Source organism: Dermatophagoides pteronyssinus, unplaced genomic scaffold (assembly GCF_027571235.1).
Source record: "Dermatophagoides pteronyssinus isolate colony J.1.1.1.1 unplaced genomic scaffold, Derpt_VIB-CSIC_2022.12 sq0026, whole genome shotgun sequence".
In the NCBI taxonomy this organism is placed as follows: domain Eukaryota; kingdom Metazoa; phylum Arthropoda; class Arachnida; order Sarcoptiformes; family Pyroglyphidae; genus Dermatophagoides; species Dermatophagoides pteronyssinus.
In genome coordinates this window covers 129,791-151,282 of record NW_027461550.1, presented here as the reverse complement: position 1 = coordinate 151,282, position 21,492 = coordinate 129,791, and the positions used below count along the sequence as shown (strand labels likewise).

Sequence of the window (21,492 nt, the reverse complement as noted above, 5' to 3'; positions counted from 1 at the left end):
ATTGAGAAAATTGATGAACACGCTAGCATTTCAGTTACAACTGTCATTTTATTGCCGTGAGCCAAAACGTTCGAAGATATTTATTTTGTTCAAATGTGTGTGTGCGTGCTTTTTTTTGTTATTTTCTTTATTCAATTATTCAGATTTTAAATTATAAAAAAAATAAACAAATTAATGAAAATGAAGGGCGATAAAATCTCTGCGAGTAATTCCAAATCTCGTCGATCATCCAAATGTACATTATTCGAATCAATCTTGAAGAAGGCAATTTGGCTAAAAAAACAGGGAATAACATCGCAAACTTATGATCAACAAATATTAAATTCAACTATAGATGATTTTCATCAACATCTTGAATCGGGATGTTTTTGTGTGATTCGTTCATTCACCTATATTGCATTGGCCACCACTTATCTGGAAAGATTTCATTCAATGTTCCATAGCTGTGTAATGTTTTTGAGCGAACATGAAAGTCGATTACATAAAGCTGCTGAAGAAATTCGTAAAGAAAAGGAGAAAAATTTTGTCAACGATTTAGATTTCAAAACTCAAAGTTCATTCATAGCCGAAAATAATGACATTATTAATGTATCCAATTTTAATAAACTAATCGAAAATTTAATTGATGCTGTACAAATGTTTGAAAAAGGTTTACAATATGGTAAAACCGAGTCTGTATTGAATGCATCATTTCTCGATCGTTTCGGTATTTTGTCCAACATGAATGCATTATTTCAGATATTTTCATATTATAGCCTGGACTTATATGCATTTAGAGTTGTTAATCTTTCTTTGTCTCTTGTTGATCAATATTATTCACCACATGAAACTCAAAATGAGAATACTATTTTGATTCAATGTAATTTATTACGTATTCTATTGAAACTTGGATTCGTCAAAGTAGCTGCTTCATATTATAAACGTTTTTTTGGTCATATCAAATTTTTGGAAATGGAAGACAACAGTTGGATTAATTCATTTGAACGATGTAATATATTTCTTTTATATTGTGAATTATCACTTCGTAATCGAAATGGTAAACAAATTTCAATGAAACTAAAAGATTTTATTAAAAGCGAATATCTTCAAAAACCAACAATCAAACGATATACGATTAAAGCGTTAGCTTTTTCACTCGCATCACGTTTTCCTTCAATTAATTATTCGTTTGAAAATTTTCTTAATGAATTCATCGAGCCCACACAAATGTCCGTTGGAATGTGTCGACGATGGAAATTTTTCACAATGTTTTTTCCAGATAATTTCAATTCAATTCATGTCAATGATGTCTGGTGGATTCGATTCACTGTATTAAATATATTTAAAAATTCTTTCGAAACATTTTTAGACTTTAATCTAAATAATGGAATGAATAGTGATCCAGTTTTCTATTATAAATTAGCCGTCAATTTATTCACTGTTACAATGAATATATTCAGGTAAACTATTTTTGTTTGTAAGTTATTGTTTTGCTAATTGTAATTTGAAAATTTTTAGTTTAGGAAAATTACGACTAATTGGCGCTCTTTATGATATTCAAAATGCATTCCATATTGATGCTAAAATCAAGATGATTCTCTTCAAAAAGAATCTTTAGTGGCCATAGCATATGCAATGAAGAGATTTTCCAAATATCATCAAAAGAATCGATAAAAGAAAGTGAAAATATTGACAATGAAATCAATCTTAAACTCAACGATTTGAACAATATCCAAGATGAAGCAAGCGGTCAAGATGAAGATCCTAATTCGATCAAGGCACTTTATAAAAGCCTAAAACAATTGATTAATGATGGCCGCGGAAATTCGAATGACAATGAAGATTTACATTCAAATTTTTATCGTGAAAATATTCCGATTGAAAATTTATCCAAATCATTTATGAAAGAATTTCGATACACTATTAGTCATCTACCTCAAGATTCAATATTTAATCTATTTCAACTCTATATTTTACATTACATGATATCAAACATGTTGATCTATGAAGAAACAAAAAATGTCGATCTTATCTGTAAAGAACGGTATATTAATTTGCTGAATTTTTTTGAACATTTTACCATGAAAATTTATTTGCCCGAATTGAATAAACAATTGAAATCAGCAAACACGACAATCGTGTTGAAAACAACAATGGAAGAACAGATAGTCAATGGACCAATTGAAAAATTATTCTGGCTTTGGAATACATTTTTCATCAATGTATTAATCTCATCGGATAATCATTTGGAAGCTTTACCATTTTTAAATCGATTGATTGATATTTCAACATATTCTTATAGCAGTCGAATTCACCGTACACAGATGTTTTATTATCGTGCTTTGGTTCTTTATAAACAACTAAAGAAAAACGTTGAATTAGTTGATAAATCCAAAAAGATCTTCAAATTATTCACCCATCATTTGGTGGATAATTTAAAGCAAGATTCGAATTCATTGGAAAAAATGTCGACACCATCTCCAAAAAATCGAAAAAAAGTGACAAATTTCGAAGCTCCTAAAAAACGAGATTTACTATGTAGTGCTGCCAAAGAATATAAAGAAAGTTTGTTGGAAAAAATACAATCTACTCGTAAGGGAATGGTGGTCACAGAAGGAACACGTAGAGAAGGTTTCAAATTCGATTACGATGATCTTGATTTTAATGATAATGAGGACGAGTCAATAATAAGTTCTAATACAAAATTATCGAAGGAAATTAATCACAAAAAACCAAATTCCAAATCTGTTGCTTTTACTAGAAAAAAGAGCGATACTGATTTGTCTACATTTAAGAATGGTGAACAATTTAGTGTTTTTGTTGATGATGATTGTCATTGGGTCGATGAATCGCTTTCCCAACTTTTTTCCACTTTAACAGTCAATGATGAAACAGAAACGACCGAAACAAATTTGTATTTCAGTAAACTCTTCAATATTGATGAGATGGATAAAAATTGCAATTTGGATTCAATTACCAATGAAGATGTTAAACAATGTTTGAAAAAAGCAATAAGTTATATTGGTTGTCATCCAAGTCATAAATTATATTCCCAATTACATTATCTTTTTTACAAATTATATAAACTTATGGCCAAAAATAATCAAACATTATGTTTTCATTTGGCCGAGACTGCCTCATATCATTGTTTCCGTTATCGACTTTTATTTAATACATTCAAAAAAATCAATGCTTCAAAACATCCACAATATGATATTGATTCGATACGATTTAGAAATGAAGATTTTGGCTGCAATTCATATATGCATAATTTACCGAAAACATGGCGATTTGTGCAAATCAAATTGATCGAAAATGGCACCAATAATCCTGATCTGCTATTATGTAGATTTCAGAATGGATATCAGCCTTATTTTGTTAAGATAAAAAGTGATCAACAAAAGGTTAGTGTTCGATTAGAAATGTGTTTAATAATAATGAATATTTTTCATATAGGACATTAAATTTTTCATGGATGAATTTTCTGAAATCATGAAACTGAATAGTGTTTCAATACATGAAACAGAGAAAAAAAGTTTCTGGCGAATGCGATTCGAAACTGATTTTCAATTAAAAAGTTTATTGTGTATGACCGAACGACATGTTTTTGGCTTAGCAAAAGGATTTTTCATGGGACAACCGAATAATAGAAAATATCTATCTTGTTGTACAAGTTTTCGAAAATGTATACTTGATCTTGCCAAGGAAATGAAATTGGAATGTCAAGATTCAAATCTATTGAATATTTTCATCGAATCGATTGTATTGTTCACTGCCGAAGAGGCTGAAATCGCTGCACAAATATTATTTCAGACAAATGAAAATCGATTCATAAGTCAATATGAAGAACTTCGAAAAAAATATTTCACCACATGGATGAAAAGTGATAAATTGGACCAACTCTTCAACGATATTGAACCAGTCGGATTAATTATCGATCCATCATTGAATCAATTTCCTTTCGAATCACTTCCTAGTCTACGGAAAAGGAACCAGCCATTTTTTCGTATTCCCTCAGTGAAGATAGCTTCCTTGCTTTATGAAAAATATAAACAATTAGTTGATGATGGAATAGATGATGAAAAAACCTTCTATGTTCTGAATCCAGGTTCCAATTTAGCAAGTACTGAAGCATTTTTCAAGCAAACATTTTTATCCATAAATGAATGGACTGGTTTTGTTGGAACTGTGCCCGATGGTCAGGATTTGGAAAAAAATTTTGAAACAAAAGATATTTATGTGTATATGGGTCATGGATCTGGCAGTCAGTATTATCGGGCAATTCCTAAAGGATTTGATGTGGTCAACATGAATTCATTATCCATTGTTGTTGGTTGCAGTTCTGGCCGTGTGACAAAAGAAACGAAAACTTCTGATGTTTTTGGTTCTGCATATCGTTTCCTGATTAATGGCGCTCCAGTATACATTGGCACATTATGGGATGTTACCGACAAAGATATCGATCTTTATATGGATGGTTTCATGACACTTTGGCTTCCACGATGGAATCGTGATCAAGAAATATCTATCAAAAAGAATAATTCACTTTGCAAATCTATATCATTGGCCAGAGATGCATGTAAATTACGTTTTTTAAATGGTTGTGCTTCAGTAGTCTATGGTCTTCCATTGAAAAATCAACATACACCTCAATGAGGATTAAATTAACCAACAATATGATTGAATTTTGGATTTTCAATTTTATTGTAATTCAAAATTTTTACCATCATCATGTCGTATGTTAACAGCTCCTAACATGCTCTGGTTGAATTTATTCATTCAAAAACATTCAATTTATTTTATTTTTTTTTAAATTTATTATCAATTTTGATATTTTTTCAATGATTCAATAATGATAAAGCCAATTCAAAAATATTCGTGTAAATTTATTAATTTTTTGAAATTCTATGAGCGTTATACTATTATTAGGCAACATAATTCTTTAGCACGTACATTGATGTTAGGTATTGAAACATCTTGCGATGATACCGGTATTGCGATTGTTGATGAAGATGGACAAATCATTTCAGAAGTATGTGCATCACAAACAGCTTTACATGTCTCAAATGGTGGTATTATTCCACCTGTAGCACGTGATCTCCATAAAACCGTCATTGATCGTTGTGTCGCTAATTGTTTACATAATGCAAACGTGTTTCCAACTGATCTTTCAGCCATCGCTGTTACAATTAAACCTGGATTACCATTATCACTATTGGTTGGCTGTAATTATGCGAAAAAACTTTCAGCAAAATATAATCTCCCTGTGATACCAATTCATCATATGGAAGCTCATGCATTAACTGCTTTGATTGAATATCCTAAATTGTCATTTCCATTCGTAGCATTACTTATATCTGGTGGTCATTCTATAATTTGTTTTGTCAAAGGAGTCGAAGATTTTCGATTAATGGGACAATCAATCGATGATGCACCGGGTGATATATTGGATAAAGCGGCTAGAGCCTTGAAATTAAAAAATCTCGGACCACCTTTCAGTATAATAAGTGGTGGTTCAGCCATTGAATTGATGGCTAAAAATGGTGATCCTTTTTCATATTTCACCCGCGTCAAATCCTATCCTCTTTACAGTAGCAGACATCGAACCTGTAATTTTAGTTTTAGTGGTTTTTTAAATGCAATCCAGCGAACAATTCGTCAACTCGAAATTGATAATCAAACATCACCCGATGAAGTTTTGAACGAAGCTCCGGATTTATGTGCTTCAATTTTATATGTCATTTCTTTTATTTTAATCAAACGCATGCAACGTGCTTTTCAATATTTGGATGAAAAGGAAATGTTGTCAAGTTATGATCAACGAAAATTAGTTGTTAGCGGAGGATGTGCCGCCAATCGTTTCATTACCGGAATGATACGAAATTATTGTCATCATGAAGCAATCGATTTATTTATTCCAACTTCTAAATTATGTACGGATAATGGTGTTATGATTGCCTGGAATGGCATACTAAAATTACAAAACGAAAAAATTTTTCCACAATTTGTTATTCGTGAACAACGATTAATTCAAATGTTAAACATAGATTCTAAAGCTAAATTAGGTCTTGATATAAGTAAAGATGTGACCAATGCCAACATCAAATGTGAAAGAATAGACATTAAAAGTTTTGTGAACTTTCTTTAATTATCAACGGCAATTGTTTTCAATGGTTCGATTTCAAATTGTTCAGCCAGTTTATCCTAATTATATTTATGTGAAAAGTTTTGTAATTAAAAATTTTTTAAAATAAACCAATTTAATACATACAGCCATTTTGATTTGATTGATATGATATTCGATACCACCTTGTTGATCACATTTTTGCATATGTGCTCGTTCTGGATCACCATGAACCAAAACAGGGCGATCAGGATCAGCAGGCTTCTGTGTTCGTAAATTATGATTCAATTCACTCATACGATCACTGAATCCAGGAGCAAAACAATCCGGATTAATAGCAATAAAGCATTGGCCCTTTTTTGATTTTTTCAAAAATAAAAATAATTGTTTTTTTTTGTTAAAATAAAATTCTATACCAGATTTGCTTCAGTATGATTATCTGACCAACTTCGGACATTTGGAGCCATTGCAGAGCCGCCAAGTATAGAGGTAAATATTTCGACTAAAGCTGCTAAGCCATAACCTTTATAACCACCTAAGAAGTTTTTGGCCAAGAAAAAAATCAACAAGTTGTAATTTGATAATTAGCAAATACAAACTAGAATGTTCTGGTCCGCCTAATGGTAACAATGCGTGAAAATTAGCCGGATCATCGCTTGTTTTTCCATTCTTATCGATAACCCAGCCATGTGGTATTTTCTCTTCTTTACGATTAGCTATTTCAACTTTTCCAAGAGCAACTACCGATGTAGCCATATCCAGAACAAAATCATCATTCTTTGAACTACTTGGAGCACTTAACGAAAGTGGATTTGTTCCAAAAAATGCTTCTGTACTTCTGGTTGGTGCTAACAATGGCGATGCATTCGTGAATGACATTCCCTTTTTTTAAGATTATTGTTTGATTTATAAAATAAAATTGATTAAAATTATTTAATAAAAAATAAATATTTTATAATTTACCAATAATTTGTGTGAAAGTGCCATCATACTATAATATCCAGCTATTCCAAAATGATTACTACCTTTAGCCACTACCCAACCAATGCCACTTTCTTTGGCTTTTTTAATAGCTAATTCCATACAAAATTTACCTACAACAGGACCAAGCAATGCATTTCCATCTACCCATGCTGTAGCGGATGTTTCTTTCAAAATTTTTGGAATTCCATCCTTTTTACATGTACCTTGTTGTATATCTTTGATATACAATTCTATTCATCATGATCAAATATTTGTTTTCAATAAATAAATACATAAAACAATTTAATAATGGATATAATTACCGATACGATTAAGTCCATGACTAAAATGACCACGATAATCACCGGTTACTAAAACATCGGCAAGATTTTCTGCATGTGATGGATCAACATTCAATTTGATCATAATATTTTTGATGAAATTCTTCATCACTTCAACTGGAACAATTCGTGAATTTGCCATCATATTCAAAACGTTCAAATTTGTCGAATTAATTTTCGAAGAAAAAGTTGCTATGAATCATATAAATTGTTTTTATAGTCTCGTTTTAATTTAATAACTTCAAAGCATTCCGATTAAAGTTGATAAAAAAAACAGAGATTTAAATTTCATCCTCAATTGCAATATGAGATGATTTGATTTGATTAAGAAAAAAAAACTTTTTCTAATGTTTGCACTAAAAAATCATTCAAAATGATTAACATATGATTTTACCAAATATGGTTAAAATCATTATCATACGTATTGAATATTGATTTCAGTTGAAGAATTGATGAAGAATCCAAATTGATAAAAATTTAAAATTTTCAATACAAGAGAGCAGCACAGAATTTCTTTTTTCTTTTTCTTTTTTTAAAATATTTTCAATCTGTCGAGAAAACAAATTTTAAATTACAATTTGATTGATTTTATTGATTAGATTAAAATACTCGTGATCATTTTATCACACAAAAGAAAGATTCTATCTAAAAATATTTATAAAAAAAGTTTTTGTTTTTTGACATTATCAATGGGAAAAACAATAGGATATCCAGATGATAATTTTATTTTTATTATTGCTTTTGTTTTCCGAAAAAAAAGTACAATCATTTATCCGATCCAATAAAAAGATCATTCTTTTTCAATTACTATGAATTGCAAGGCTAATCAAATGATTATTGATAATGATTTAAAATAAATCAATTGTCATCAATGATCTTTTTGTTAGATAATTTACATCATAGAAAAAGGCGGACAAAAAGAAACAAAAAGTATTTTACAGTGTAAAAAAATAGAAATCTAATCATAGCTTAAGCACTATGGATTATTATTACATCTTGACATGCATCGATTAAATTCTGATTGACAATTTCGATTTAAACAAATTTTTTTTCTTAAAAATAAAACATCAAATTTAAAGTTCTATTCTTATTTTAGCTTAGATTATGATCATTCACATAATCATAAGGTTTTGGTAACGATTTATAATGTCTGAAAATATGGAATTTTTAAAAAATGATGAATTAATTGATTTATCCGGCTTAAATGATTATGTTGATGATGATGATGATGATGATAATGATGATAAAATATATCAGAATCTTTTATCTGGTGCGACAATTTCGAATACAGAAATATCATCAACATGTTCTTTCGTTTCTTGTGGTCATGACAATAATGAGCGTCTTATATCATCTTCGTACGGATCGACGACTACAGAAAATTCTAAAAATTTTAATGATGTATTTTTAATGCGATCATTTCCGCTCACAACACAGCATCATAATTCATTATATTACAATGGAGATAACCAATGGCTATCGAAACAATCATCATATATTTTTTGTCATTGGTTAAACTGTACACAATCATTTTTGACCATAAAAGAATTGGTAATTATTAAAATTCTAGATTCATTAAAGTTTTATCTTGTAATATAAAATAAATAGGTAGATCATATTGAACATAACCATGTTGATTTACAGCGACATGCGAATGGAAAATTTTTCGTTTGTAAATGGAATGATTGTAAACGTAATGGAAAACCATTCGATCATCGTTATAAATTGATCATTCATATGAATGTTCATTCTGGTTATAAACCAAAAATATGTCCTGTAAATATTTTATTAGAAAATTTAAAAATTTCATTTCAATTATCTTATTTCTATTCAGTATGATGGATGTGAAAAAAGTTTTTCACGTCAAGAAAATCTCAAAAATCATTTACGTACGCATACAAAAGAGAAACCATATTGTTGTGAGATTGATGGTTGTATGAAAACGTTTACGAATACATCCGATAGAGCTAAACATCGTCGAATACATCGAGATCCGGTAATTATTATTTGTCGTTGTTTTTTTCCCGGTATTTGATTCAACTAATAATTAAATTTTTTTTCACTTATAGAAACCATGTCGATGTAAATATCCCGGTTGTACAAATGCTTATACCGATCCAAGTTCATTGCGTAAACATCGTAAAAAGAAACATGAATCACAGCCGAATGCATCTATTACTACTCAAAATCTTTCGAAATCATGGTCGATTGATTGCAGTAGTTCAAGTACATTCGCCAATTATGATTCAAATTTGGCAAATTCGTGGACAAATTCATCGTTCACTAATTATGAAACAAGTGTATTTGATTCGAATAATAATGATTTTCAAAATTATAATCATCCTGATTCGTTGCAATTACAAAATGATTCAAATGTGAATCAAAATCCAGCACCATGTTTTCCATTTCAAATGCAAATGGCAACAAATAATCCAAACATCAATTTTAATTATCATTCAAATGATCAACAAGTAGATTATGGAGAAACAAACTACAGCAATTACAAAAATGATAATAATAATAATCAATCATGGCAAACTCTACATAAAACTTTGTTTGTTTATTAAATAATTTTTTCAGATTTTTTTTCTCAAACAATAAAATATTTAACTTATTAATCAAACAATAATACCGGTTAATATGAGTGAAAGATTCATAGTAGAATTTGTGATATCATTTTTCCATTTTTCATCCTTAATTGATAATGATGGACGATAACTCAATTGCCAATATTTAGGATTGATTACAACTAATTTTTTATTTTTGTAGGAAAACAAAATTCATATTAGATAATATTTTTTGAAAAAAAATTTATACAAGGAAATTACTTGAACGATATGCTGACAAAAAAATTGATTTTACAGAATTTTGTTTGCAAATATTTTGGCAATCATTGATGGCTGTTTGTAAATACAATTCAATTTGGCCTTGTATCTGTATGACGACTAAAAAATCAATCTGTCGTGATGGTAATATCTAGTTTTTTTTGGTGGAAAATAGATAAATCAAAAATAAAATCATAGAAAAAAATTTGCCTGATCAAGTAGTTTATCATAATACTACCGATTTGAATGTCCGCCTAATCGTTTTATTGTTATCATGTACTGACAAAAGAAGCCAATTTGGTTTACTAAATTCAATCATTGGCGGAAAAATCGAAGGTCGTCGATAAAGGCGGCGAATTTTTTTAATCTCTTTTAATGCACAATTTTCCCTGCATTGATTTTATTGAGCAAATATGAATTATAAAATTATAATAAATAAGAATTCTTAAGAATAAATTATCTTACCAATGTACGAACCAAGATCTATCAATTTGTTGCTTTTCGTATTCATCAATTTCATTGAAAAATTGATAAGGGTTATTAACATTGATCAAACTTGAACGAAACATACAAATTCCATGGCCATCAAAGTTTGTTTCATTATAAAGCTGTATCATAAAGATTTATAGAATTCAGTTTCATATTGATTGTCAAAAATTATGACAAAATTTACCATTTTAAAATCGGTTGTACGATTGAAATTCTTTCGTATTGGCCAGGATCGAATTTCATCTGAATTTTCATCATGATAAATGAAGGGCAATTTGTTGGTAATAAGAAATGTAATTCGATCCATCAAGCTATGTCGATTGTTGCCATCAGTAAAATTTTCATGAATTTCAAATATTTGATTGACATCCTCACAATAATTGCATCGTTCATGATTGATCATCGGCCAACTTTGTACGGTTGTTGATGTTTCAATTTTGGTTGCAGATAGCAAACATCGATCATAATAAGCGTCCATCCAATTCCAATGATTTTCCAACTATTAATCAATGTAATTGATAACCATTCAGATTCATTAAATTTCAAAAAAATGAATAAATTTACTTGAAATAGAATCCGTCGTCCGAATCGCATTCCATAACGTTTACATATGGTACATGTAGAAAGAAAAGAGATCAATAACACAAAAAATGAAATACCAATGATAAATTTTTGATTAAAATATTTTGATGATATCGAAAACTTCGAATGATTTAAATCAAAATTTTTAACTATAATAGCTGTCAATTCATCGTCTGTCAATCCAATCAGACGAGCATCGATAATCATTCGATCAAGTTGATCGTCAAATTTTTTTAGTAATTGTCGTTTTTCTAGCCTATCATAGATGTTTTTATGAAGCGAATTTGTTTTCAATTTTATAAAATTGAAAACTTTGTCGAAAAAATTCAATGACAATTCTTGTTCGTTCATGATTCCTAAATGAAAGTACAATTATGAATCAGGATCATTCAACACCATGAATCTAATGGAACATGTTTTCGTATATTTTTTAAGGATTATTTTTTAAAAATTTTTTTATTTACATTATGGATTTTTCAAGCAAAACAACAAAAAAATTCCAATAATCGATATCATAACGATAAAGAGAATCATGTGAATATGAGAATTATGTGTAGTACAAACAAAGATAGAAAAATTAAGTAAAAATGAATGAGTAATGCAATTTTTCCGAACATCATTTTTTAGCAACGAAAAGAAAAAAGAAAAAAAACAAACATACATTTATGAAATAAATATCAAGCTACACACATACATCAAGAGAGATACAGAAAAAAATAATGATAATTATTCCATGTTCTGTGATTTTAGCATGTGAAAATGATGAGATAATTTAGTTTTGCTATTTTACAATAAGAATGATGATTATGATAATGATAATGAATCAGCGTGTTGCATAAGTAATTTTTTCTCTGTAATTGAAGTTGATTAATTCATTCTTGTTTCAATCACAATTTTCATCATATTAATTGTGAATGAATGAATAATTTAATCTAATAATAGAAACGATAATTTGGTCGAACCTCTTGATAGGTATATGTTGATCGTGGCTGATAATAGCTAAACATTTGTGGTCGGGTAAAAATTGTTGGCTGTCGATAAAGAAATGGTGATGAAAATGTTTGTTGTAATTTTTCCTTTCTAAATTCAATTGGATCGATAGTTTTTTCATTGGGAATAACATTATTAATGGGTTGATATTTTGATGGTTGTTGTTGTTGTTTGGCATCATATTCATTTGTTTGTATTTTATCCACTGAATTAGAATTGGATGAATCAGATTTTTCCATATTACGATCACGAACACGAATCATTGCCGGAATTGTGCAGCCAAAATTTTCCATTTCCAATTGTTGACCATCATTATTCACTTCAACTGTACAGTATAAAACATTCTGTGCATGATAAAAAAGTTTAAAAATGAAATGAAAAATTATTTATAAAATAAATTATCATAATGAAATATCAGTTCATATTAATCATAATTAATCAGAAAGCTAAGTGAAACAAAACAACTGACATTTTTTTTCTTGTAAAAACTATCATAATTAATTATCATTTTTCATCGGAAAAAGATTATATAGCTTTAATCTGTTTTAATATCAATCACCATTTTGATTCTAACTAATAACTTACATTTTTAGCATCATAATCGGTGTTAAAGATTTTTTTCAATGTAACACGAAGACGATAAATGGTATCGATTTTCTCGGCCGAAGTCAATTCCATTAGCTTATATTTGATACGTTTATCCGACATTTGTCTTGCTGCAAATGCTGCCATTTGCCATAAATATGGTTCTTCAATATTTAATTCTTCAACTGGTTCAATCATATCATCGTTTAAAAATGGATTTATAATCGATTCCGATGGTTTATCATTATTATCATTAGATCCAACGACAACGTTGATCATGACAATCATTACAATAAGAAGCGAAATTTTAAGAAAATACATGATTCAAGCTATAAAAGTTGAAATTAATCAATTCAAAAAGTAAAATATTTGAAAACAATTGGAAATCGATTCGTCTCGAATGAAATTTTATTTATAAAATTTTATTTTCAATATCGTTATTTCGTTGTTTTTGTTCGAAATGTTTATCAAGTTGTTTGTTTGTTTGTTGTTTCTGATATTCATTCAAATGATTTGATGGTCGGATTTATATATTCGCCAAAAAAAATCATTCAATGATGATGACGATTGATTATGAACGATATACATGTTGAATTTAGTCTGCATGTGTGTGTATGTATGAAGAGAGTAAAGTGGTTGATACTGCAACGATACAACAAAAAAAAAAATTCCCTCAACTATGAACATAGCGGTGGGTGATGATAATTTCCAATGCAACTGAAGCTAAACACCAACGTTTGTGTTGTTCGTTTCGTATGCATCCGACTTATTCAGAAGAAGAAGAAAAAAACAAAAAATTTTTATCCTCAAACAAATCTTTTTTCCGTTGATGAAGAACCAGTTACAGAAAAAAAATAAATAAATTCAAAGCAAAACAAAAACATAGACAATCTACGTATTACGAGAACATTCGATGACCTCATCAAAATCGAATTAAATTTCCCACAAACACCGGAATTCAACACAAAACACCATCAAACAAGAATAAACATATACCTGGATGCTTTAGAAAAAAAATTCTTTATACCAGATGTAAAAGTAAAAATAAAAAACCTGCGGGAAAAACCAAAAATATTTAATTTTTTTCAAAGAAAAAAACGTCTTTCCATATCATATCATTCTTCATCGGACATTTCCATTTAGCATGCTAATGTCACGTAAATTCCATCATTTTAGAATAAGTACAGTATTATGATTTGATTTGATTTAATTTGATGATGATGATGCTCATCGATGATGAAGGTGATGATGGCAAAAATATTTTTGTTATAATAAAAAAAAAGTTAAACGGGAGAGACATTCCTGATCTTAAACTGATAAAATTGTTAATAATAATAAAAAAATTAATTATTATTGATAACGAATTTAAAGCTACCGATCGTCATCAATAATCGAACTCAATAAATTATTAGAATGATTCGCGTGTGCTTGTGCGTATGCATGACAAACATATAATATATAATTGTAAGTAATGAAATTTGAAAGAGATGATATTTATCATTATCATCATCATCCTTATCGATTTTGATCATCAAGAAAATTGAATTGATTAATTGATCGATAGGAAAAATGATTGGAAAGATAGATAGATGGAATTGATAGATAATATAATTTTGAAACAGATGGGATTCCTTTAAATCGTCATCAACTTGATTGGATTAATAATTTTTAAATGTAAAAATCATTGAATTTCTTTCGAAAAATTTCTATTTGGTATCATTCCTTCATTATTGACATTGTAATTGTTTAATTATCAAATGATAGTTGAAAATTATGGATCTTTAAGGAAATAGATATATTATCATTGAGCATAGAAAATTATAATTTCACGGTGTTGTTGTTGCTGTCATTGTTATTGATTTCAAATTGGTATTTTTTTTAAATTGAAAATCACACCCTAAAAAACAACGATGGCATTGGAATTTAATCGATATAAAATTAATGTAACAGTGATGACGTTTTTAATTGTGAGAATCCGTATATAATTATGCACTGATGATGTACATTATCATTATCATTTATCAAAATAAAAAATATGCAAATAATTTTCCACCCTTATTTTTTTCACTTTAATTGCTCATCCTTAAAACTCATTGAGATAATTACAACACAACAAAAGACAAACAATATTCAAAATTTTTTTTAAATTATAATTAGTTTGAAAATTCATTCAAACTAGATTAAAATAATAATAAATCACGCAAACAATTTTGTTTTACGTGTTTGTTATCCATTTTGGATGGATGACATCAGAAATGATAATTATTTTTTCTTAAAATATTTTCTTGACTTCATTTTTAATGTTTGCAATGCGTGCAAAGAAAAACGAAAGATTATATCAGATGGATGACGTATTTCTAATGTGTGTTTGTGCATAAAATAATAATCAATATTCATCATGACAATCTAATGTCTTTGATCATTCATGGATTAATCAAATCATCAATGATGTTAATGATAATAATATGGATTTCTCTATCTTTGTTTCATCATTATTATTATCAATTTGACAAAATGATGATTTGCAATATCGAGCAATGAACAAAAGAATGACATCATTATTATCATTATCGTTTTTCACGAGTAATATTTATCAAAAAAAAAAAACATTAGAAAAACAAAAAAAAAAAGAAGAAATTAGATAGAAATCATTTTGAACATCAATGTGACATTAAATTTTCGAAAAGAATTCAAAAAAAAAAAACAAGTAAACATAATCTTAATTTATGTACAAGATTATCAATGATTTCATTCTTTTTTGATTCTGTTATTATGCTGAAAAAAAACGATAATATTGTTTAGTGTTATCAGTTTGTTGTTGTTTTCAATATTTGAACGATGATGATGAGAATTAGGAATTTCCAGCCAGTAAAATTTTTTTTATTTTTATTTGATTAAATGTTGTTTTGACTAGGATTTTTTTGGAAATTTTTGATGAATTTTATAGATTAAATAATATTGATTTTTTTTATGTTTGTCTTAATCATCAATTTAATTTCATGAAATTCATTACTTTTTCACAAAAAAAAAATCATGGGATTTAGGAATTTTGTTTTGTTCAGTTTTTTTATTATTATTGGAAAATTCTGTTTATTGGTTGCAAGCTGAAACAAAAAAAAGAGGTGAAAATCAAACAAACAAACAAACAAAAATCTTCCTCCCTCACAAATAACCAAAAGCGAACATTAATCCCATATTGATTGCATACAAATTTATTTATTTACTTTTTTTCAATTTTCAATCAATAATTAATCGAATTAAGCTTTAGGATTAATGTACACACTTGTAAAGATTAATCCGATCAATATTTTAAAGAGAAATAAAGCGATGGAAAAAAAATTTCCCATGATAATTTTTAAAGCAAAATAAAAAAAACTATTTCAATATATTGAATATATTGATACAATGAAGGTGAAAAAAATAATAAAATTACATTAATCGATTTCATGTTTTTCTCGCACTTGTTCGTCACCCACAGGTCATAAAAACATGTTTCATTTTGGAAAAAAAAACAAATTTGCATTTATTTTTCAACACTTTTTATAATTATTTTGCTATAGCAGATTTCATTTTTTTTATATTAAAATAAACAAACAAGTTGTTTACAAGGTATTTCTTCTTCTTCTTCTTCTTCTTCTTATTGAACATCATTCTTGATGATGGGAAAAAACCCAATCCACATACTTAAAGAAAAAGTGAGAGAAAAGATGATTTAATCTATTCCAAGTTTAATCTTATTGATCGGCGTTGGTGGTGATGTTTTTTTCTTTCTTTATATTTTAGACAATTCATTCATTATCACACAGGAGATTGAATTCTTTAAAAAAAATTGTTTTGAAAACAACAACAACTTTTTTTTGGGGAAATTCATTCAACATTCTTTTTTTCTTTTAACCAAAAATGGTATGATTTTTGACAGACACACACATACACAAACACTTCAACAGCTAAAACAAAACAAGAATTCATCAATAGAATTTTAGTAGTTAAAGTAAATAAATTGTCCATACATTAATCATCAATGAATTAACACTTTTTTTTCTATCTAAGACTAAAGTATGGACAAATTTGGCTATTATTAAAGATTTCAAATCAACGTTTAACGCCTACACATGATTTAATAATCAATAATATTTATTATTATGACAGCAATGATGATGAATTCAACAAAAACACTCACACATTGATTTATTATGTTGATTTTTTTTTCGTATTTTGTTTTGCTTTTCATCAATCAATCAATCAACCAATCAATTGATCAATGATAATTCATAAATTCCTTTTCATTTCAAAGTTATCCTTTTTTTTCCTTCACTTTTCATAATCATCATCAGAGTTTATACGGATTAATATTAACGTCACATGATACAAAAAAAATGCCATAAGAGTGCTCATCAAAAAAAAAAAAGAATTTCCAAATGTCTGTATTTTTTACAAAAAAAAAATCAACTATTCTTAGATCAATCAACTACTTCAAGTGTTTTTTACGTTGTTTTTGTGGATAAATAATGAAAAAAATAATGATGATGATGATAATTGTCAAATGTACGATTTTTATCATTTTATGAAAGGAAAAAAGAAGAAAATCGATGATGAACGCTTTTTTTAATTTTCCATCATCGCATCATTTTTTTTGAATTCTATATAATCTAATCATTAATGATTTTGTTGATCATACACCACCACATCATATCTTATCGATGGTATTTTTTCAAATGTATTGGATGTAGTGTGAAAAAAAATATTTAAAAAAAACCAAGAAAAATCAAAACAAAATCGACTATGTTTATGATTTTGTTGTTGTCGTTGTTGTTTTCAATGAATAATGATACTCAATTCAATAGAGAAATGTAATTAGTTGGTTTTCAACCAGATTTGATGGAAAAAAATTGATAAGCCGAAAATTTTTATTTAGTTTTTTCCATTTCACTTTCCTAATTAAATCGAATAAAAAACCTTAAATGAAATTATCATCAATCTATTTACATACATTTATTAAGTAGAAAAAAATTAATAATAATGATCTTAATTAAAATCTGATTTCAAATTCACCGAAAAAAAAAGAATATATAGGAAAAACCCTTTGAAATTATCGATAATTTTTAGGTTTTTTTTTCTCTCCTTTTTTGTAAGCTTTAGAATTGTCAATGAACTTTCGACAAAAAAAAAGAAGTCCAAAGACAGATGAATTCATCATTCATTCGTTCAACTTGCTTTTCGAATTGAGATCTAATCAAGTAAATTCTGAAAAAAAATTCAAATTCCTTTCACATGTTTGAAATTTTTTATCTGTAAAAATAATCATTAAAAAAATTTAGAATTATAATGATGGAATTTATTTTCTATTTTCAATTGAATGCAACATGATATATTTTGGGGATTTTTTTATGAAATTTTTTTTATTGTGACCATTCTCACAGTGGTGATTTCTATAAATTTCATTTAAAATTAATTACATTTGTTTTCGGTTTGATTTAGCATAGCCAAATACATTTCTGATGATGTTTGGTTAATGATAACGATGATGACATTTGTCACATGCTAAATACTGAATCACGTTTTGATTACCATTTTGAAAATCCTTGAAATTTAAATGGCGGGACGAAACAAAATAACAAACAACCAAAAAAAAAAAAGAATTATTTTTTTCAAAAATGAAAGTTAATCTTTTTTGATTGGATAGATGTCGCGATGTTGCACACATGTGAAACTCAATGTTTATTTACATTTTTGAGGATTATTTTTAAATTTTTCATTTACCTAATTTTGTTGTTGTTGTTGTTTTTTCTTTAGTTTTTCTCCTAAATGTCATATTATGATAATGATCAAAACGGTGATGAAGGAATTGTTGGCACACCATTCCCGGCATTAGAAGCTGATGAAATCGTTTCTCGAAAACCCGATATCGATCAAACGGTACGAGATGAACGTGGAAGACGACGATTCCATGGAGCTTTTACCGGTGGTTTCTCCGCCGGTTATTGGAACACTGTTGGTTCGGCTGAAGGATTTACACCAAAAATTTTCAAATCATCACGTAAAGATAAATTCAATAAAGATGATTTCGTTTCGAAACCAGAAGACTATATGGATGATGAAGATTTTGGATCGTTTGGAATTGCTCCGAAAAAGATTCATACTAAAGATGATTTTGTGGAAAATTTTACCTTATCAAGTAATTAAAGTTTTGATAAAGTTTAGGAAACAATGAAATAATTCATTACTTTTTGTTTATAGGTTTAAAAGATTCTCATTTAACATTCGACGAAGTTATAAGATCAGTTTTTCAACCCAGTAAAGAATCGATTGGAAAACGATTATTCTGTAAAATGAAAAGAACCGCAAAATTAGAGCAAAAAGATTTTTACGAAGATGATGAACCTGTTGATCCGAAAACTAAAGATAACCATTTGTTGATACAATCGAAAACCAATCGACACGGTCTTGGTTACAAAGGAATGTTAAATTCAGAAATTTCTGATTCTACAAGTGATAATAAACGGAAACTTGATTCTGGCAATGCTGTTTTGGCCACGATGAAAAGTGGGCGCCGATTAAAAATTATTGGTGAAGCTTTCGGCTATGGAGCGTTAGAAGAAGATGATGCTATGGATATCTATTCACATGATGATCTGTCAAAATATGATTTTGAGATAGGACCAGTTGCACAGAATAAAAAACCTCCAACAAAAAAACCTTTTTCGACTAATCCAAATGCCACAGAGCTTGACGGTTTCACTAAATTCAAAGAAAATTTTAATTTATTTCAAACTATCAAAAGTAAATATGCGTTACCAGAGTTGCCCAAAGGATGGAAGCCAAGAAAAATAGCTGAAATTTCAAATTTAAAACGACAATCTAGATGGGATGCAAAAAATAATCAACCAATTGATTCGGATTCGAATGTGAAACAACAAAAAGTACTTAATGCAAATCTAAGAGCTGTGATTCTTGGTGAAAATGTTGTACATAAAAGTGGTGTTGCTAAATCTGAGCCAAATAAAGAATTAGAATTTTCTAAAGCGATCAAGCCAACTAATATGATAGCAGCTAATGTGTCCGTATCAAAAACTCCTTTGTCGGGATATTTTGCATCAAAATTTACTCGAAGTTCATCGACAACGACCGATGAGGAACAATTGACAGCAGGTCTTAATACGTTTGAAAATGTTTCAATAACATCTTTGCAACTAGATAGAAAACCAGAAACATCATCAAATAAAAAAGTTGAGAATTTAGCTCCAATAAGAACTGTTTATGAGTGGCATCCTCATAAACTTTTATGCAAAAGATTTGGTGTACAAAATCCGTACCCACAATTTCCCGATGTGATCGGTATTATATGCATGCGAGAAAGTGATAAATCACGTAATATGATTACTCGAACTAGTTCTAATCAAGCTAATCAAGAGAAAAAATCTTTATTTGGAAATATTTTTTCTGAATTAAATTCAACAAGTGATATTCAACCTTCTACATTATTGTCGAACAAAACTAGTCAAAGTAATGAAAGTGAAAAGTGTTTGCCAATTGTTTACGAAAAAGATCAGAGACCTGTATTGGATGAAATTACAGAAAACGAATCCGAACAGCAATCACAATTGATTGAACAAGAAAAATCTAGACCATCAATTGATCTTTTTAAATCGATTTTTGCATCCGACGAAGAGGAAGATGATGAATTAGAAAATGAAAATCCCAATGAATCAATATCAAAAAATCAAAATGATAATTTAATTTCCAAACAATCTGTGGGTATATTTGCAGGCATAGATTTTGATCAACTAAATCAAGATTTCGATCCTCGTTTGAATTCAACATCGGATGACACAAAAGATCAAGATCTTAAAAGTGTCGACGAGGCTGATGATGATGATGATGAGGAATGTTATGGACCTGCTCTGCCACCCGAATTATCTAATCCCGAATCAATCAAATTGGCAACCCCATCGACTCATACTATCAATGATAATAAACCTTTACGGCATAAAAAAGTAAAAAAATCTAAAAAAAGTAAAAAATCTAAAACGAAAAAATCATCATCAAAACATCATTATCATCGAAAAAAGAAAAGGACAACGAACATCATCGAGTTCTTCGGATGGTAGTAATAATGATGACGATAACGATAATGATTGGCAAGAATCTGAGATTGATCGAAGTGTGAAAGATAAATTAATTGATTTCATCAAAAAAGTTAAACATCGTTAATGACAATAATTAATTATCAATGTGTATGATTGTTCGAAATGAACATTGCATAGTGATAATGATTAAAAAAAAATATGATTGAATCTTGTGCCTAAAATGTGATTTATGATAAAACATTGCCAAGCATATTTCAATAAATGAGCACGATCAGGCACGATGGTTGATAAATTTTTCGTTATATCTATCATGCCACATCATTATGATGACCATTTTTCATGGGTTGACAAAAATGACTATCATGATTATTTTTTTATTGGTTTTGATTCTGTGCCGTGTGATCGAATGTACTTTGAAGAGATAAAATGAATGTTTGTCGTTGGTAAAATCAATATAAAATAGACCGCAGAGAATCCATATTGTATTAGACATCATTTAATTACTTTTGCGAATAAATCAATCAATT

At 28.5% G+C, this 21,492-nt stretch overlaps 6 protein-coding genes and 1 long non-coding RNA gene across 7 annotated transcripts; 3 read left to right on the top strand and 4 right to left on the bottom strand.

Annotated features, from left to right (window-relative positions):
- The first annotated feature begins 37 nt into the window (after window positions 1-37).
- On the top strand, window positions 38-6,247 carry LOC113792053 (uncharacterized). Its single transcript, XM_075823340.1, is given in 5 exon segments — window positions 38-1,439; window positions 1,498-1,588; window positions 1,590-3,383; window positions 3,436-4,600; window positions 4,926-6,247. Coding segments are annotated over 5 exon segments (5,517 nt in total). The 5' UTR covers window positions 38-174; the 3' UTR covers window positions 6,128-6,247.
- LOC113792054 (putative oxidoreductase YjmC) lies at window positions 5,863-7,720 on the bottom strand. The gene is made up of 6 exons (XM_027341923.2): window positions 7,390-7,720; window positions 7,067-7,317; window positions 6,703-6,985; window positions 6,520-6,638; window positions 6,251-6,457; window positions 5,863-6,183 (listed from the first exon to the last, which is right to left on the bottom strand). The coding sequence occupies exons 1-6, from the start codon at window positions 7,550-7,552 to the stop codon at window positions 6,124-6,126; spliced, it is 1,083 nt and encodes a 360-aa protein (XP_027197724.2). The 5' UTR covers window positions 7,553-7,720; the 3' UTR covers window positions 5,863-6,123.
- Window positions 7,721-8,408: 688 nt separating this feature from the next.
- On the top strand, window positions 8,409-10,036 carry LOC113792055 (uncharacterized). Its single transcript, XM_027341924.2, has 4 exons — window positions 8,409-8,958; window positions 9,016-9,183; window positions 9,242-9,403; window positions 9,477-10,036. Exons 1-4 carry the CDS (start codon window positions 8,554-8,556, stop codon window positions 9,972-9,974), a joined length of 1,233 nt encoding a protein of 410 aa, XP_027197725.2. The 5' UTR covers window positions 8,409-8,553; the 3' UTR covers window positions 9,975-10,036.
- Window positions 9,819-11,694, bottom strand: LOC113791830 (uncharacterized). The gene is made up of 6 exons (XM_027341666.2): window positions 11,286-11,694; window positions 10,906-11,220; window positions 10,698-10,840; window positions 10,471-10,621; window positions 10,236-10,383; window positions 9,819-10,156 (listed from the first exon to the last, which is right to left on the bottom strand). The coding sequence occupies exons 1-6, from the start codon at window positions 11,652-11,654 to the stop codon at window positions 10,026-10,028; spliced, it is 1,257 nt and encodes a 418-aa protein (XP_027197467.2). The 5' UTR covers window positions 11,655-11,694; the 3' UTR covers window positions 9,819-10,025.
- Window positions 11,695-11,740: 46 nt separating this feature from the next.
- LOC113792056 (uncharacterized) lies at window positions 11,741-13,406 on the bottom strand. The gene is made up of 2 exons (XM_027341925.2): window positions 12,879-13,406; window positions 11,741-12,637 (listed from the first exon to the last, which is right to left on the bottom strand). The coding sequence occupies exons 1-2, from the start codon at window positions 13,197-13,199 to the stop codon at window positions 12,236-12,238; spliced, it is 723 nt and encodes a 240-aa protein (XP_027197726.1). The 5' UTR covers window positions 13,200-13,406; the 3' UTR covers window positions 11,741-12,235.
- Window positions 13,407-18,075: 4,669 nt separating this feature from the next.
- On the bottom strand, window positions 18,076-19,921 carry LOC142645873 (uncharacterized). Its single transcript, XR_012846902.1, has 6 exons — window positions 19,803-19,921; window positions 19,674-19,736; window positions 19,103-19,616; window positions 18,639-19,045; window positions 18,370-18,459; window positions 18,076-18,307 (listed from the first exon to the last, which is right to left on the bottom strand). It is a non-coding gene; the product is annotated as an uncharacterized LOC142645873 (long non-coding RNA).
- On the top strand, window positions 18,684-21,098 carry LOC113792034 (G patch domain-containing protein 1). Its single transcript, XM_027341901.2, is given in 3 exon segments — window positions 18,684-19,053; window positions 19,116-20,958; window positions 20,960-21,098. Coding segments are annotated over 3 exon segments (2,343 nt in total). The 3' UTR covers window positions 21,090-21,098.
- Window positions 21,099-21,492: the final 394 nt, after the last annotated feature.

Excerpts from the sequence above, each read along its gene's own strand:
- LOC113792054 (XM_027341923.2), bottom strand. The coding sequence starts at position 7,552 with ATGATGGCAAATTCACGAATTGTTCCAGTTGAAGTGATGAAGAATTTC. Across the intron at positions 7,318-7,389 it reads TCATGGACTTAATCGTATCG|AATTGTATATCAAAGATATA; the intron begins GTAATTATATCC and ends CATGATGAATAG. Across the intron at positions 6,639-6,702 it reads AGGCGGACCAGAACATTCTA|GTGGTTATAAAGGTTATGGC; the intron begins GTTTGTATTTGC and ends AAAACTTCTTAG.
- LOC113792055 (XM_027341924.2), top strand. The coding sequence starts at position 8,554 with ATGTCTGAAAATATGGAATTTTTAAAAAATGATGAATTAATTGATTTA. Across the intron at positions 8,959-9,015 it reads TTTTGACCATAAAAGAATTG|GTAGATCATATTGAACATAA; the intron begins GTAATTATTAAA and ends TAAAATAAATAG. Across the intron at positions 9,184-9,241 it reads ATAAACCAAAAATATGTCCT|TATGATGGATGTGAAAAAAG; the intron begins GTAAATATTTTA and ends ATTTCTATTCAG.
- LOC113791830 (XM_027341666.2), bottom strand. The coding sequence starts at position 11,654 with ATGAACGAACAAGAATTGTCATTGAATTTTTTCGACAAAGTTTTCAAT. Across the intron at positions 10,841-10,905 it reads GTACAACCGATTTTAAAATG|CTTTATAATGAAACAAACTT; the intron begins GTAAATTTTGTC and ends TTTATGATACAG. Across the intron at positions 10,622-10,697 it reads AGATCTTGGTTCGTACATTG|GGAAAATTGTGCATTAAAAG; the intron begins GTAAGATAATTT and ends AAATCAATGCAG.
- LOC113792056 (XM_027341925.2), bottom strand. The coding sequence starts at position 13,199 with ATGTATTTTCTTAAAATTTCGCTTCTTATTGTAATGATTGTCATGATC. Across the intron at positions 12,638-12,878 it reads CCGATTATGATGCTAAAAAT|AATGTTTTATACTGTACAGT; the intron begins GTAAGTTATTAG and ends TATCATGCACAG.